The sequence below is a fragment of the Podarcis gaigeae genome (assembly GCF_964106915.1).
Source record: "Podarcis gaigeae genome assembly, chromosome: 1".
NCBI lineage: Eukaryota > Metazoa > Chordata > Lepidosauria > Squamata > Lacertidae > Podarcis > Podarcis gaigeae.
The window spans coordinates 107,627,726-107,645,190 of record NC_139678.1 but is presented as its reverse complement, the minus strand read 5'-3'; the positions used below and the strand labels follow the sequence as shown (position 1 = coordinate 107,645,190).

At 40.1% G+C, this 17,465-nt stretch overlaps 1 protein-coding gene across 2 annotated transcripts in view; it reads left to right on the top strand.

The window, feature by feature from the left end:
* The window catches only part of DPP4 (dipeptidyl peptidase 4), a 49,766-nt gene that overhangs the window by 2,291 nt on the left and 30,010 nt on the right, over positions 1-17,465 (top strand). For both annotated transcript variants that reach the window (XM_083707627.1, XM_083707626.1), the window contains exons 3-12: positions 6,038-6,127; positions 6,638-6,729; positions 6,841-6,915; positions 9,343-9,395; positions 9,585-9,657; positions 10,734-10,854; positions 12,550-12,710; positions 13,653-13,756; positions 14,483-14,612; positions 15,139-15,183. In XM_083707627.1, the coding sequence (XP_083563753.1) occupies positions 6,038-6,127; positions 6,638-6,729; positions 6,841-6,915; positions 9,343-9,395; positions 9,585-9,657; positions 10,734-10,854; positions 12,550-12,710; positions 13,653-13,756; positions 14,483-14,612; positions 15,139-15,183 (944 nt within the window). The remainder of the gene's footprint in view (positions 1-6,037; positions 6,128-6,637; positions 6,730-6,840; positions 6,916-9,342; positions 9,396-9,584; positions 9,658-10,733; positions 10,855-12,549; positions 12,711-13,652; positions 13,757-14,482; positions 14,613-15,138; positions 15,184-17,465) is intronic.

The following is a 17,465-nucleotide window of genomic DNA, read 5'->3' as shown; positions in this document are numbered from 1 at the left end:
GTTCCCGGTGGGGTGCCATCATGGCTGCCAACCCGCCTGCTCCCGGGACGCGTGCCAGCCCCGCCCCCCACCTGCTCTCCACCCCCGGGTGACGGAACATGAAGCTCCGCCACTGGTGGCATCCCATGAACTGATTTATTGTAGCCTAAACTTTCATATTCATTGCAAAAACTAGACTCTTCTGTTCTGCATGCTCTCTCCTTATTTTGTGATAGATTCAGTGGGCCATTCTCTTGGAAGCTATGCATTGAGATTACATTTGCAAAAAGTAGAAAGTAAAAAACAACAACCTTCTTTACAAATGAAAATTGTTTTACTTTCTGGACAGTAAACTTGCTGGAATGTATGGCTTTGTACATTTCTAGAATTTGTGGATCGAAGCAAGGTTGTAAAAAGAACTGAGACGATAGTTGAAGATAAATATTTTTTACGTTATAGAGATCAAGCAGCAAACAATGTATGTGTATGCTTATAAAGAATGTATAATTTTCTTTACCCTTTGTGCACATTGTAATAAATATACCGGTATTTTACAGTGCAGTGCCAAACATGGAGATGAAAGGCAGTTGCAATTTGTAGCTGATTTAAGGAAGTTTCTACTTTGTAGATTCAGAGAGAACGTTTATATAGATACATAATGTTTTATACACAGTAGCATTTGATGTTTTAAGAGCAATTACTTGATACACCTTTTAAACAATGTTTCCATATGAAAAAGTGAAGTGGAGTCAGACTATTATATGCTATGGTTTGCATAGTGGTCTTGGTGTGCAGACTACTAAACTTGTTCACATGCTTCCAGATGCTGGCTTTAGGTATTGGAATTCTGCAATTGCAGGAACATCAACATTTCTCCTGTAACCTTAGACAGTTTCCACATTTTGGACAATGTCTATTTCAGTAAACTGACTACAAATTTAATTGCATATAATTTAAACTATTATTATTATTTTGGCAGAAAAAAATTTATGACAGCTAATGAGTTGCTAGGAAGTTAATAGTGCTGTTAATTAACTCCTGGAAAGCATTCCTTCTGAAGGCCAAGCTGGTTGGGATTGTGCTTGATCCGGGTGGTCAAAATGAGCCTACTTGCATCCCAATCCTGTAAGATTGTGGGTGAGTGGTCCCCTTTTTGATAGCAAAAGGCATGTGGCAGTATGGGAGTCCATCCTTTTTTGTAAGTCTGAATACTCAGATTTTTCCTTAACCATTCAGCTGAACAAGCACTCATTAAATGACTGATACACTGACATATAGTTGTGTTTTCAGCTGTGAGCAAGCCTCCATTGATGTGAATAGGAAACCCTAGCTGCTTCACCTAGCTGCTTGCAGATCTATATGCGACAAGCATGGTGTGTTGCAGTGTGCTGAGATGCATTATAATATTCAGGGATGTTAAAAACAATTTTTAAATGTAAATTGTACATATTTTGAAAAACAACAACAACAAAAATATCCACTGAAGAGCAAGCAGGAGACAAAACAAAATAAGAATGGGGGGGGGGGGTATTAGTGGGCAAGCCAAACCAATCCAGATAACTTGGAACGCATTTCCTTTTCACCCCTTGAACATTGGTCCAAAGTTCCTGATTAAGTAAAGGTTAAAAATGCAGCTGTAATCTCAAACAAGCCTTAAGTAGGATCAAAGTCCAGTCTAATTATAGAGTCCTGTGTTTGGTACAGCTTTTCAGTTTAAACGTTTTACTCTGTTTTATAAGAAATTAAAGCACCAAGTACAAATGTTGCAAAGGATAAAAAACATTGTCTTGCTAAAAGAAATAATCCTCTAGAAAAACAGAGACACTTCCTCTAGGATACCAGTCTTCATTGGGCATTCATTCTGCTTTGTTTATGGGGAGGTTACACAATAATTAGCATTCATCCTGATTTGCTTACAAGTTTTGCTTATACATCCAGTATATTCCCATTATTCCACACTTCTCTGTGCATGTACACATCACTTTCTGAGAAGGATTGTGTCTGTTCCTTTTTTGAAGCAGAACCTGAAGGCAGCCCTGTATAGGGAAGTTTTTTAAGGTTTAATGTTTTATTATGTGTAGATACATTTGTGTGTGTGTGTGTGTGTGTGTGTGTGTGTGTGTGTGTGTGTGTGTGTGTTGGAAGCCCCCCCAGAGTGGCTGGGGCAACCTAGGCTAATCTAACTTCCTTAGGGCCCGGGACCTCTAGGGTGTTGCTATTTATGGACCTTAAGGTCCTCTGTGGGGCTTACCAGGAGAGGCGGTCCCGTAGCTATGAGGGTCCTAGGCCGTGAAGGGCTACATTAACAATTATATGTTCAGATATTGCTATTTTGTTAACAATTTGTTATTTGTCCTTTAAATGGTGTGCAGTTGCTGTTAGAAGACTTAGATGGTGCAGAGTACCTGGTGTTATATAATAATGTAACATGTTATTACGTTAAATTGAGATAACACTCTATCTACCTCACTATGGCAACCGTGATTTGTAATGGCTAACCAGAATTTCGGTTGCATCCTTTCCTAGCTCATCTACTTCAGATTCCTTACCTGACATTTGCAAAACCTGAACCTGGGAGCTTCTGTGTGCATATATTATGAAGCCTCACTGTGCGTGCCTCGCTCCCATATATGAAGTGCTGCTATAGCAAGTCAAAAAAGTTTAGCTTTGCAGCTACCAACTCTAGCTGATGGCACCTCCACAAGGCAGGGGCCTTATCCCATAAAGCTATCATAAAAGGAACCTGAAATACGTTTTGGGAGTCGCACTTCTGTGTTCACAGACAATAGAGATAATACATTTCAGATGCTACTTGCTAGCCAGTTCTTGGTGCTCTGCTCAGAACAGCCTTCCTGTTTTCTGATTGTGCAGTAAATTGTTGACATGGCATTGAAACAAATGGAAGAAAGCTATGAGTGCCAAATATGTACATTATGTAGAGTAGAACATTTGTATCTTAAGAGCCCTTTAATGCTGTGTTTTGAGTGTGCAGTTTTGTGTGAGGCATCTCCTACACCACTTCTCCTTATTTTTGGTATCAGTTCCTCACACAAATGTTCTTAATTTCCTGCAAAATGGGTGGGGCAGAAGAATCAAAAATGAGAGTGAAATAGTAATCAGCTGAATGCTAATACAAATTAGGCAATCAAAGGCATAGTACAGAGGCGCTCTGGTGCTCTATTTTGCCCCTTAAACATCAGATTTTTGAGGTCAGTGTCCTGAACAGACTTCCTTAGGAATAAGTTTGCTTGAAATTTCTTAGCTATCCTTTATCATGAGGTCCCAGGGTGGGTTACAAACAATAAAACAGTTACAGCCACCAAACAAAGAAACTATAACAACAGTTAAAAACTCTTCCATAATTAAGAAAACAGCTTAAATAGTTCCAATTCAGATGCAGTCTGGAATAAGCTACATTAAACTGAGTAGACATTCGGATAATTGGGCAAATGCAACAACAGACAGAGTTCTTCCACCTTTAATAGTTGAATAGAAGAGGAAATTTCAGTTTGCAGCTGCTGAAATATTCTCTTCTATATAAATGTTAAAGGTGCAAGAAGCGTGACCATTTGCACAAGACTACTCTATTTTCTTTACTTTACAGATTTTATTTACTTTACAGATCAGTGTCACAGATAAAATCCAGGAATCAATATCTCAGATAAAATTCAGAACTCAGGTATGCAATATGTGCATAAGCAGAGTGGACTTCCCATAGTTCAAACCATGCTCATGGTGGCATACACACAGCAGAGAGAGAGAGAGCAATAACTGTGTATGTTTGTGGTAGCCTGCAAAATATCAGCATAGAAATTAAACATAGTACCAGGCAACAAAACAAAATGGCATAGGCTTAACTGTAAAAAGACAAACAAACCTCAATCTGGATGAAATGCCAACTTAAATATAAGATGCTAATTTGCATCCCAGTTGAGTAGGAATATCACTGCAGCTCATGATGTATTGATTAAATTTAAGATGCCTTGTATTGTTTACCTGGTACTGTAAGATCATTAAAAACTTAAAAGCTTGGTTGGCACTATTTGTAGGCAGTGAAGAGCTGCTACCTGTTTATTCAAGTTGGAATTGGTGTTCTGATTTTCTGGTAAACACTTGTGGAACATTCTTGTTTGGTTTTGGAGTTGCTCGTTCTCTTGAGGGTGCTATCTGTTATCAGAGAAGCTCAAGTAGGGATAGTGGTAGACTAAGAGAATGTGCTTGCTGCTTCGAGAAGAGCCATGGAGGGTCCTGATTGCTGGGTGATCTGGTCACACAGTATTGCCACAACATAAGATGATGCACTCTGTATGGGATGTATGCTTTCCTTTTCTCATGACCTACACAAGGAGAAAACTAAATATCTCTAGGCAACCCTTCTTTTTCTTTTGCTATAATAATATCTGATGTAGGATGCTGCACTGCAAAGGTAGTTCATTGTAATTATTTCTGCTACTCCACACCTGGTGCAATATTATCTGCGCAATACCTAGTGGTACTTGTGTGATAGTATGTGCTGTATTAGAGACAAGGGGCAAAAAGCTGGTCATTGCAACCTCCCAGTTTCAGCAGTTTAACTCTGTAAGCACAGCAGGTCATTTGTTTTACAGGTTGCAGAATGCAAGATCCTGAATAAGAATGCTGTTTAACTCATTGTGCACTTAAAGTGCTGCTACCATGATTTATGTTGCATTTATCTAGTCCAGCTTTTTGTTTACCATTTGTCAGGAAACTACTTCTAAAATATTGCTAGTTATGAGAAGGAAGAAACACCTGCAGTAAAATGTAGCTTTAGTACCGGTTGCATTTATCTTCTCTTTGCACCATTCATCCTTACTTAGCATGTAAATATTATGATTATTGTAACATACTGCTTTATGGCAGTAATATGTTTGATATATTTCTTATACCTAATTGTTCATCCTTTTCAAAAATACCTGATATATTAAAATAAAGGACAATGCACTACATACTAAAGCTCAATCTGCTTTCTTTCTCTCTTTTTTTGCAAGTTATTTGTTATGTATTTGGACACCTCTTAAGATATTGCAACCAATTTTTGAGGATGGTTCCTTAGATCAGGGAGCAACTGCGGTCCCTCTTCTGCCCAGTACTTGGCTACAGCTAGAGGCTACTTTGAATCAGTATGGTGGACTGAACCTTTCAAATCTGCATTGACTTTAACCAAATTATGCATGATGGTTCTTGAGATCAAAGAGCAGGTTTTTGTCTGTGTTTGGAAACAACTGGACACCATTTGGAATCAAAATAGCAGACTGAACTTTTTCAAAACTGCACTGATTTATTTATTTATTTATTTATTTATTTATTTATTTAATTTTTGGTTTCTTGGAATTCCCAAGCAGCACTGAGTACAAGACTCTAGCCACCTATAATTAGCAGAGAGTGCCCAGCTCTGCTTGGGAATTAGTAGGAGAAAAAAGTAACTTGAATAATTTTTGAGTTTGGACCTAACATAGCAGACTGAAGCTTTCAAAACTGATTTCTTGGTGTTCTTGGATTTCTTGGTTTCTTAGAGTTCTTAAGCAACACTGTATATGATGTTGCTTGTTTTGAAACATCTCATTACTGGCAGCCTCATATGCTCATATTAAGTATAAAGTTTAATGGCAGAAGAATTTATATGAAAAATGGGTATAAACAGATTTGCATGTTTTTCTGCTGCGCTATACTTTTGTCCTTAGTCCAAAGTAGTTATAACCTTTAGTACTTCAAAATAGTGCTGTGCCACATTTTTGCCTTTCTATATAGAAATGTTTGGTGATTTTTACTATTTTTGGAATAATTAATGAAGGAGAGGGAAGCTGGACCTATAAATTTTTCTTTGACTTTTTCAACAAGGCTTCTTTTTTGGTGGGGTTCAATCATGAGAGACCATAGTGATGGTACAAACCCCAAATCTCATACCATCGTTGCAAGCATGATTGTAATCAAGGCATTTTATTTGCAAATGGTATATTCTGGGTTGGGCTATAAACAGATTCGCTTTTGATGGTGACTTCCAACACAAGCAATCTTGCTTTTTTCCTTTTATTGACAGGTTCTCCTGACACCCGCAGGACATTTACTCTACAAGATTATTTAAGTGGTGATTTTCAATACAAATCTTTCAACTTACAATGGATTTCAGGTAATGGGCATGCATTTCTTGTCTGCATTAGGGCTACTAATGATACGTGATACAAAGGGGAAAAAGTTGTTTGCAAAATATGTGCAGACACAGAGAACGGGTACTGGGGTATCTTTTAAATTTCTGAATACATTCACTATGTATTCAGATACAATGTTATTATTTATGACAATAATACTTTTCATGTTTATACTGCCTTTACTCCAACAGGAGCCTAGCGTAGAGGAAGAGGACATCACAAAAATACTAACCATGAGATTCAATAATTAAAAATATAGAGAATCTAAAATAGAATTAAAACCAATGCTAGCTGATGACATTCCAATAAACATTCATGTATTAAATGCTTGGGCAAACAGGTAGTGTCTTTAAGTTAAATTGAAGCAGCAGCATCCTGGGGCAACAAATTTACTTCCCCAGGAAACAAGAAAGAGGTATGGAGAACTTGGTGCCCCATGAGTACTACTCATCGCTGAGTCTTACTGAATGGCTTCCTACATTTTCCCTTAGGAAACCAGTATCTCCACACGGCAGAAAACAACCTTTTACTCTTCAATGCTGATGATGGAACAGAATCTGAAATATTGTCAAATGCCACCTTAGTAAGTTTTTATGAATACCACATACTTCTGCCGCCAAAACAGTTTGAGTATTTTTCTTTTATGTATTCATATATGTTTCTTTCTATTAATACCTTTTTCTTTCGTCAACAGACCCATTACAATAGTTCAGAGATGATATTGTCCCCTGACCGAAAATTTGCTCTTTTGCGATACAGTTATGAGAAGGTACCAGTGACAGCCTACTTTCTCTTTTGTGTCATCTCTTTCATATTAGTAGAAAAGTTCCAGGTTTTGTACAATATTGATTCACTTGGGCCTTTTGGTATATCAGGACTGGGGAAATGTTTTTAACACCAACATGCTTTGGCCAGTTACTTTGCATTGCACACATCCTGCAGTGTAGTCCAGTGTTGGATATTTGTGTGGATTTTTTGGGAAAATGCAGTTGGGAGGGATGTTTATTGTAGTAGCAACAAGAGGGTGACTAATTGCTTTCTCGTTCATTGGGAAAAAATAGGGAGATTCTTTGGGGTGGGCTGTTGCTGCTGGCATAAACAATTAAATGAATATATTTACTTCAAAAATACAAATCAATTTTGCTAAAAAGGGCGGGGGATAGTTGCTGATAATACAGCTGCAGGTATAAAGAGGTATAAATAATCATTAAGTGCAACAAGCACAGGCAACTAAACCTTAGTTGCTAAAAAGCTTATTGTCTCTTTTCACCCACACCTCTAGACATCTACCGGTATGCTTGATTTTGCACTGAATGTCACACTGCTATTTTAAGATTAACATATTACCAGCAATAACACAAAGGTCCCATGCCTATCTCTCCAGCTCCATGATAGGCAGAGGGTAGGGACTCATTCCTGTCAAGCTATCTTCATAGTCTAGTAGCGTAAGGGGGTGGGGAACTAGCAGCACAAGTCTTTAAATTGTACAGTCGTACCTTGGAAGTCGAACAGAATCTAATCTGGAAGTCCGTTCAACTTCCAAAGCATTCGACTTCCAAAGTCCAGCTTCTGATTGGCTGCAGGAAGCTCCTGTAGCCAATTGGAAGCTGCAGAAGCCCCGTTGAACATTCGGCTTTGGAAGAACATTCAAAAACCAGAACAGTCACTTCCAGGTTTCAGTCGTTCGGGAACCAAAATGTTTAAGAACTAGGCTATTTGAAAACCAAGGTATGACTGTACTCACAGAAGCAGTGACCAAAAATGTAAAGGTGCAGGATATATGAATGGGCAGATTTGGCAGTGGGGGAATAACCTAACACAATGTAAAAGTAGACAGTACGGAGCACTAAATATTGCAATTTTCTGGTATACAAAAATAGTTACAAGACCATTCTCATCAAATAATTTGCTGTGGAGTAAACTAAAGGGACGTGGGTGGCGCTGTGGGTTAAACCTAGGGCTTGCCGATCAGAAGGTCGGCGGTTTGAATCCCCACAACGGGGTGAGCTCCCGTTGCTTGGTCCCTGCTCCTGCCAACCTAGCAGTTAAAAAGTGCAAGTAGATAAATAGGTACCGCACCGGCGGGAAGGTAAATGGTGTTTCCATGCACTGCTCTGGTTTGCCAGAAGTGGCTTAGTCATGCTGGCCACATGACCCAGAAGCTGTACACCAGCTCCCTCAGCCAATAAAACGAAATGAGCGCTGCAACCCCAGAGTCGTCGCTACTGGACCTAATGGTCAGGGGTCCCTTTACCTTTAAACTAATAGGAAACAATATGACTGCTGCAGATAACGGGGTTGTGATGTAATCATGTCATATAATACAGGTGGATTTTATTATTTAAAGTAAAAAAAATCACATTGGTTTAAATGGGAGGTTTCCCGCATGAGAAACTGCAAATGTGCTTTGATTTCAAGTTTTCTATTTAGCGCTCTGGGAAGATCCACACCACACATTTAAAGCACATCCAATGCCTGCTTAAAACATCTGACTTCTCCCAACAAATCCTGGGAAACCCCCCGCTTTTAAGCTACAGCTTCCAGCACCCTTAAAAAACTATAGTTCCTGAGATTCATTGGGAAAGTCACGTGTTTTAAAGGGATGGTGCAGATCAGTCTTAGAACCTCTCTCAGTTTTGTGTGGGTTGGCCATGCCCAAGCACATAGTCCCATGGCTGTGAAGCCATTGGTGCTAGAATGCTCTGACCACCCTATGAAAGCTTTGGGTTGTTTGGGCAAATACACTTCCAACCCTTAGATGAGAAACCTGTTCCAGCTTGAGAGCCACATTCCGGTGGTGCGAAGGCCCAGAGGAATAAGCAAGCAGAGAAACAAATGTAAAATGTTGTATTTGTACAGTAGGCTAGCTTCAACACACACTCGTGCATCCTTCCACCCTCCAGCCAGACAAGCAAGATACATGGTCAGAGTTCAAGAGCTCATCAAAGGCAGGCAGACCACAGCACAAGGGGTGCAAAGCAGGGCTGGTAATAGGGTGTTGCCCTGGGGCAAGGCCTGGTCAGTGTTATGAGGGCCAGATAACGATGCTTGGAGGTCTGCATGCAGCCCCTGCCAGAGACTTTGGTTTTAAGATTATATTAAATAAAATGTAGATAAGAAGAACATGATTAGGAAAAAGATTTTGAATGCCAGTTTGTCTTGGTGTTTTCCTTATGTGCAAACATTTCTCTTGCAGGTGTGGAGGCACTCATACAATGCGTCATACTACATCTATGATGTGTCTGCTGGGTCAGTACTACTACTATTACAACAACAACAACAACTGTGTTATCAAAGTGCTATTGTTACCTTACAAAGGGGTTTTTAGTTCATGCCAGACTAGCCAGACTATGAGAGTATTAGTAGTATTATTAGTATTAGTATTATGGTTGCTTTTTCCCTTTGTCTTTTACCCTTTGTGTTTTTCTTTTCTTGTAGTACCTTAGTACAGGTCAACCCAATTCCCGAGGAGATCCAGTACGTATCCTGGGCACCTGTTGGTCACAAACTGGTTAGTGAAACACTTGTAGCCAAACCCATACCATAAAAGTTAAGTGGCAAAATTCCCATTGATCTTATTTAAAGGCTCAGGTTTGCACCCAAGGGCCTTTGCATATTGGCAGTAAGGTTTTAAATATTTCAAGTCCACATGTTTCTTTAAAAATAAATTAATTAAAAAGGGTGCACATATCTATATTCTGTACATTACTTTTCTGAGAATGTTGTACGTTCTCTGCTGGATCTTGTCCTTGACAGCAGATTTTACAGATTAAGAGCATTTTCATGATTTTTACTTCCGTTATATAGCATTCTTTTCCATTTCAGGTTTTGAAGAATTAAGGTTTTTGGGGGGAGGGGAAAGAAAAGGACAGGGTGGGAGGGGGAGGTTAAGCCAGGGGAGAAGGAAACGACATGGTCATTGGTCAGTAACCCTTGCAGGCCACACTAGCTTCATTCAGATATGCCTAAATTATACCGAAGTCAACAATGTTCATAAATGTGATAGTAGTTTTCATATTGTCACCATGTAGCCTAGACTATCAATTAGTTAAGCAGATGGCAGATTTGCATTTGAGCTGCATTCAGTTCCCTTGAATCATAACAGCTTAAGAACCACCTGCTGGATCAGGCCAAAGGCCTGTTTTTGTCCAGTATCCTGTTCTCATAGTGGCCAACCAGGTGTGCCTTTGAAAAGCCCCAAAGCAGGACAATAACACTCTCCCCAGTTGTGAGTCCCAGCAACTGGAATTTGTAAGTATACAGTCTCTGACATTGTCCAGTAGACACTGGCATCCTTATCCTCCGTGAAATTATCTAATCTTTATGAAAATGATTCAGGCACCTCCTTCTCTGAAAATGGAACTAACGGTGCTCATTAAACTGTTCAGCGGGGGAGAGTGTGGTTTGACCCTAAATGGCAGCTTATAAATATTTTTAATAAATCATTAGGTGGTGGGTGGAAAAAACCAATCAGTGTGTCTACAAATGTGTCAAATGAAAGGGAAAAGAAGTCATTCGGTTGATATAAAGTGAAGAGCTATGCAGCTAGCGTGGTGATTTTTAAAAAATGTTTTTGTTTAATGGCAGGCTTATGTTTGGCGTAACAACATTTATGTGAAAACAGCACCAGATGCCCTCGCTGTGCAGATCACTAAAAATGGAGAAGAAAACAAAATTTTTAATGGAATACCAGACTGGGTTTATGAAGGTAATTGCCATATTACAACCTAAATACAGAATTTATAAGAGGCAGTGACTGTATTCAGATGCAACCACGGTTGTCTATAATGAGAATAAGCTGCTGTGACCCTCAGCCTTGTGTTCTCCCCACTCATCCTCACACAAGTGGAGAGACAAGAAGCTTTTGTTTTTAAATTTGTGGCGACCTATAGCATGTGATAAAATAATCCCAGTCATGCTTTGGGTTTGCTCATTCAGCGAAAGAGCAAACTATGGTTTGCCTCAGATTAGAAACGGAAACTTCTAATCTGCTTGCACTTGTCTGTACTGCTTATCAGGAGGGGAATGGGGTGATTCAGCAGTGAGATCAGGACTGCACAGGTGCACCAAGAGAGCCGTGAATTTGCTACCCACTTCACCTTGCCCCCACTTCTCCGAATAAGTGGCAGTTCTGCTGCTGCTGCTGAACAGGAAGGGAGAGAAGGAAGGACACTGTTGTGATCCTCCACACCATTGTTCGAAGTGTTACTTGAAATGATTCTTGCATGATTTACTGACATCCAGCGGTTCCGATGCATTCACCACATTTCATGTACACAGGGATTCCTCACTCACTACTGCCAGTAGTGATTTGGCACTCATTGTTAGTCCCTTGAAGAAGCACCTTTAATTTACTAGCCCTTGTGATGCACCTTGTGTTTGTATTACTTACACACACACACACACACACACACACACACACACACACACAGAGAGAGGGGGGGGCGGGGAGATAAAACAGTGCAGCATCCATGTAAACAGTTTTGCAAGCATTATCTTTGTTCCTATCCATCCTTTGGAGATATAAAATACTCAGTGAAAATCTGAAGATTTTGGGCAATCTTCACTCAGGCCTAAACTACAGGTGTGGCAGTGGCTCTGTTTTTAAATACCTGTTAATTCTGTTCAATGATGCCTTTTTTGTTTTGCTGGCTTCTGAGATAAATATGACTGAGAAAGAAAGGTGTTGGTGCTTGAGGGGCTGCGGAGAAGTCACAGGTGGAAAAGAGAGTTGAACACCATTTCTCCTGCACATCCCTTTAACTTTTTAAATAGAGCCATATATGTGATCCCGTCTAATCCCAGGGGTCTTGCATTTTTACTCTGCTGTTCATCTGAAAAGACTCCCAAGGCAAATTGCACGTGATCAATGCACAAAAATGGTCCCTTTTTGCAGGATTACAATCTAAAAGACATAAAAGGGAAGAAGAAGAAAAAAGCAAACTCAGGCACTACTTCTTAAAGGTTAAATATGATATATTGATAATGTCTGGTATTTCCCTTACATTTTAAAAATGTTTGGCTTGTAACTGGCACTAGAACTGTTTTCTTCTCATCTGACTGTGCCTTATTAGGAAGGATGCATGTGGAAATGTTATAGACTAGAGAAACAATTGTCTTTGGTAAACTGTTTGGATTTTCAGTGTCAGAATAAATGATGATTTTGAGTGCTAGCATTTACGTTAATTATTGAAGCCAGATTTTTATAACACATTTATTTCTATAAAAAGGCATTTCTGAGGCTTTGGTTATTGTGCTGGTCGCAAGACAGGGCAAGGCATCTGAATGTTAGCAGCTACAGTTCCATCTGAAATTATATACAAATTAATAAGAACAATGTTTCAGAGGCAGAAGCCAACTCTGCTACTATTGCTTCAAAAGAACACATTTGCATCTCTTTCAGAGGAAATGTTTGGCACCCATTCTGCTCTGTGGTGGTCTCCAAATGGCAGCTTTTTAGCATATGCAGAGATTAACGATACTGGAGTTCCTGTTATTGAGTATTCATTTTATTCAGAAGATACACTGCAATATCCAAAGACCATTAAAATCCCGTATCCTAAGGTCTGTGTTATTTATTAAACATAGTTGTTGAGCATTTTGATTAAGAGAATACTCACATTTAATCAGTTGCTGCTAACGAAAATATTGTCTGTCTCTCCTCAACAGCTTGCTGTGATTACTGCGACTTAAGTCAATAGCATCTGGCAGCATTGAAGTATTTTATTATCACTAGGGAAACAGGAAATAAGTGCAATTTAAGACTTTGGAATTTAAGTTTCTGAAATGGCTTGTCTTGGGGTGGAGTAGGAATGTGATAAGAGCAGATCTTCATTGGCTGTTAGGTCTGTTACCTTCGGAAAATGCAGTCTTTAGAAAAGAGGGAGAGAGCTTCCTTTCTCCTCCTCAGGATTCTGGGGCACTCATCTTTTGCATTTAAAATAATTGGGGATATTGGAGACCTCTGTATTAACATGAAACTGGGCTTAGATAATCATATTGTCCTATTTACTACTCGGGATTGCATGCCTGAATGTGTTTGGCAATAAGTAGCTGGAGGCTCTTTTCTTTTTCACTAAAATTGACTGTTATAGGGCATAAGCTACATATTAGTTTGAATTGCATGTGTGGTTCCAATGATAATAGCATCCCCACAAGCCCCACAGAGCTGTTATTTCTTTCAAGAGAAAAAACTCAGAATAAATAAATGAATAAATAGAAATGTCTGGGGTGATATTGCCATGCCTCTTTTTTGGAATGGAACAAAGCTTTAATGTTTTCTATGATCAGAAAGAGATAAGAGAGACACATTCACCTGTAGTAACCTCAGAATTCTGTAAATCCGTAACTTACCTGGCATATTTCTGAATACCATGCTATTCTCAATTCTAACATTTAAATGTTGAGCTGAAGAATAATTATTTTTAAGCTTACTGTGCTTTAATAAACGAGCATTGCTGTTATGTACAGATGTCATCATGATAAAAAATGTATTAATTCTTTCAGGCAGGTGCGAAGAATCCAACCATAAGGCTATTTGTTGTGAATACCCAGTCTCTTCTGCAGATCAGTTCCGATGAAATTGTTGCGCCGAGTAACATAGCATCTGGGTCAGTCCAAATAATGTAACAAGCCTTGCGTTTGAAACTGCTATAACAGTTTCCTTTTGTTGAGCAACAATATATAATAAAGCAGAACAGAGCACTGATTAAAGACAGCAACGTAAATATAGTAAAAACTATTTCTGGCAGAAGTTTGATATGTAAAAGTTGTCTTTTCAACATTTTTATAGTTCCATGTTATTTGTTAATATTATAGCAAGCCATTATTCTGTCATAAGAGGTTTCCTATAAATAGTGATTTGCTATTGCTATAAGTGGAATTACAGCTTATCTATTTCAACAAGCTGGAGCAAATCTGCACACAATTTTTTAATGGCTCTGTTTCGTGAAACACTTAAGCTGGCATTTAAATGTGCAAAAATGAAAGTATAACCCTTTTTAGCATCCTCTTTTGAATTGTGAAAATGTCAACAATCCTTGTTCAATGTTTTTAAACATTCAGCCTAAGACTAGGAGATACTGTTTTAAGAGTTGCAGCCCAATGTCAAGGGTCCATTGGCAATTAGAACTTCATTGCTGCTTCATCAGGAGGGGTGGGGAAGCAGGGATAACATACTCAGAGCATTATCAGAAGTCCAGATGAAATGTAGCCAGTATTGCAATTGTGATAGTGCTTTAATTCTCAGATAAATACAAATGGTAGCTATGAGTTTTTAGAATTCAAGCTTGTGTACGTATATCAATAGATGCCTAGCACCATCTTATCCTTTCTAGGGATCACTACCTGAGTGTTGTAACATGGGTGACCAATGAGAGACTCTGTCTGCAGTGGCTCAAAAGAATTCAAAATTTTTCAGTTCTTGGAATCTGTGATTACACAAGTGGAGCATGGCAATGTCCACAGGTATGAAAGGGTAGGTTGGGGTTCAACTTTCCGAAGGAAGCCATTGGGAAAAGAAAATCCTGTCACTATTTACATTAGAGTAAGGGAGGGGCGGGACGTGGGTGGCACTGTGGGTAAAACCTCAGTGCCTAGGACTTGCCGATCGTATGGTCGGCGGTTCAAATCCCCGCAGCAGGGTGAGCTCCCATCTTTCGGTCCCAGCTCCTGCCCACCTAGCAGTTCGGAAGCACCCCTAAGTGCAAGTAGATAAATAGGTACTACTTTATAGCGGGAAGGTAAACGGTGTTTCCGTGTGCTGCGCTGGTGCTGGCTCGCCAGAGCAGCTTCATCACGCTGGCCACATGACCCAAAAGTGTCTGCGGACAGCGCTGGCTCCTGGCCTCTTAAGTGAGATGAGCGCACAACCCTAGAGTCGGACACGACTGGCCCGTACGGGTAGGGGTCCCTTTAAGGGAGGGGCAAGAAGGGTATTGCTTGATAGGCACCTGTTATAATGGTGGATATCTCTTTTCTCTTCCCCTTTCAGGACAAACAGCGTCACTTTGAGAGTAAAACTGGCTGGATTGGCAGAGTAAGTATTATATTTCTGGGAGCCAAACTACATGCTACACTGTAGCCATGTGCAACGATATCTCCAAGGGTCCTTTTCCATTGCAAAGCATAGTTAAGAAGGTGCTTTTTGCAATGAAGCAAAGGGAAAAGGGAAACTTTCCCCAGCTTTTTTGTCCCCTGGTGGAGTCTCAAGGCCCATATTTATACCTTAAACATGGGTCCATAACACTAGTGGAGCTAATAGCAAATTAGAACATAGATGTTCCAGATGGAAGGACAACTTTGTCTTCTGCTACTTCATGTCATGCAGTTTAATAATCAATTACATACTACATCTATAGGAAGATTGGTCCATTCCACCTCCACCCCCATTCCAAGTTTCTTCAAGATTTTCATTTTTAAAAAATCCTTCCTAAAGGTTTATCATTTGCATTGGTCTACAAGAGTCTGTCACAACTGGACCTAATGGTCAGGGGTCCCTTTACCTTTACAAGGACTGGAAGGTGCAGCTTAGAAGTAGGAAAGAGGTGGCCGTCCAGATGCTGCCAGACTCCCAACCCTATACATATCTCCTCAAATGTATTTCCAGTAGATTTAATGAGACTTACTCCCAGATAACTACAGAGCCTAGGACTTGCTGATCAGAAGGTCGGAGGTTTGAATCCCCGTCATGGGGTGAGCTACCATTGCTCGGTCCCTGCTCCTGCCAACCTAGCAGTTCGAAAGCACGTCAAAGTGCAAGTAGATAAATAGGTACCGCTCCAGCGGGAAGGTAAGCGGCGTTGCTGTGTGCTGCTCTGGTTCGCCAGAAGCAGCTTCGTCATGCTGGCCACATGACCCAGAAGCTGTACGCTTGGCTCCCTTGGCCAATAAAGCGAGATGAGTGCCACAACCCCAGAGTCGGTCACGACGGGACCTAATGGTCAGGGGTCTCTTTACCTTTACTTACTCCCAGATAAGTGTAAATGGGATTGCATCACTTTTCCTAACGGTGGAAAACGGAATAATAACCCTTCAGGTGCACAGTTAGACAAGACCATTGGGAGACACCCATTCCAAATAATTGAGACAACACTTTAAATGATACTGCCACTATATTTCTATCGTGAGGCCACATTTATGGCCTTATGTGCCCAACTTCTCTCTTTTTTGGGGGGGGAGGGAATTGAGGCTGATAAGAGTATAAAATGCATGTGATATTTCAAGCTTTCCCATGCATATTTACAATTTTTAAATTCCTCTCATCCCCTCCCCCCTGGCAAAAAAAAGAGCTTTCAAGAAACAAAGTGAGGAAGGAGACAGCAGGGATAAAAAAAAATCTACCCTACAAAGATGGGAGATAATCCCACCTGCTGTCAAACTTGATCAGGAAGACCTTACAGCTAACACATTTTGCTTCTACATCGTAAAGTATCAGTAAGTAAAGTGATGAGCAGACTGCATATGTGGCGAACAGTTATGCAAAAGGAAGGTGGAAAAAAACGAGCGTGAGTGCAATATAAACTAGAAAGGAGGGAGGATAATTGATCCCCCCCCCATTGTTGGATAATGTCCTTCTGCACTCCAACTGACAGAATTTCATCAGTAAAGCACAGCTACATTTCACTATGATATTTCAAAGGTTGCTTTCATGTCACAGGGGTGGCAGACCCATCAACCCTTGCAAGCCATTTCAAAATCAATGCACGCTGGTAAAGGCACAGCACTCAGCAGGCACCAGCTGACCAGTGGCACTTGCCAAGTTGCAACAGGGCTTTGCAGGTGCAGCCTATTGGCTAATTAGCAAACCTTGCTTTCATTTATTCATTTAAAAAACCTTCAGTTATATAGATTCTCCACCAATGGCTTTGCATAATACCTTTGAATGTACAGCTATGGATAACAACAAGATTTATTACAGGAATGTTGTGGAGGCTGCTTAGAAATAATGGGAAACCTTGGACAGCTACGCCAATGAATATTTTCCTTAGAGCAAATAAGGGGAACTTCCAGATGTTGCTGGACTTGATCGGCTCCAGCTGGTACAGTCAATATTTGGGGATGATGGAAGCTGTCATATGACAGCATCTGATTGGCTGCAGGTTCTGCATCCCTGCCTTAGAGCAATGGATCCAGGTTGCCATGTTATTGAATGCCACTTGCTGCTGTATGTTATTGAATGCCACTTGCTGCTGTATGGATCTGCTTTTGGAACCTAGAAATGCAGCTGCCAACATTCTTTGGAATGTACATAACTTGCTTCTTAGGAGGACTATACTGAATGGTGGTGCTGCATTCTGTTTGTTCAAGTCAGGGTACTTG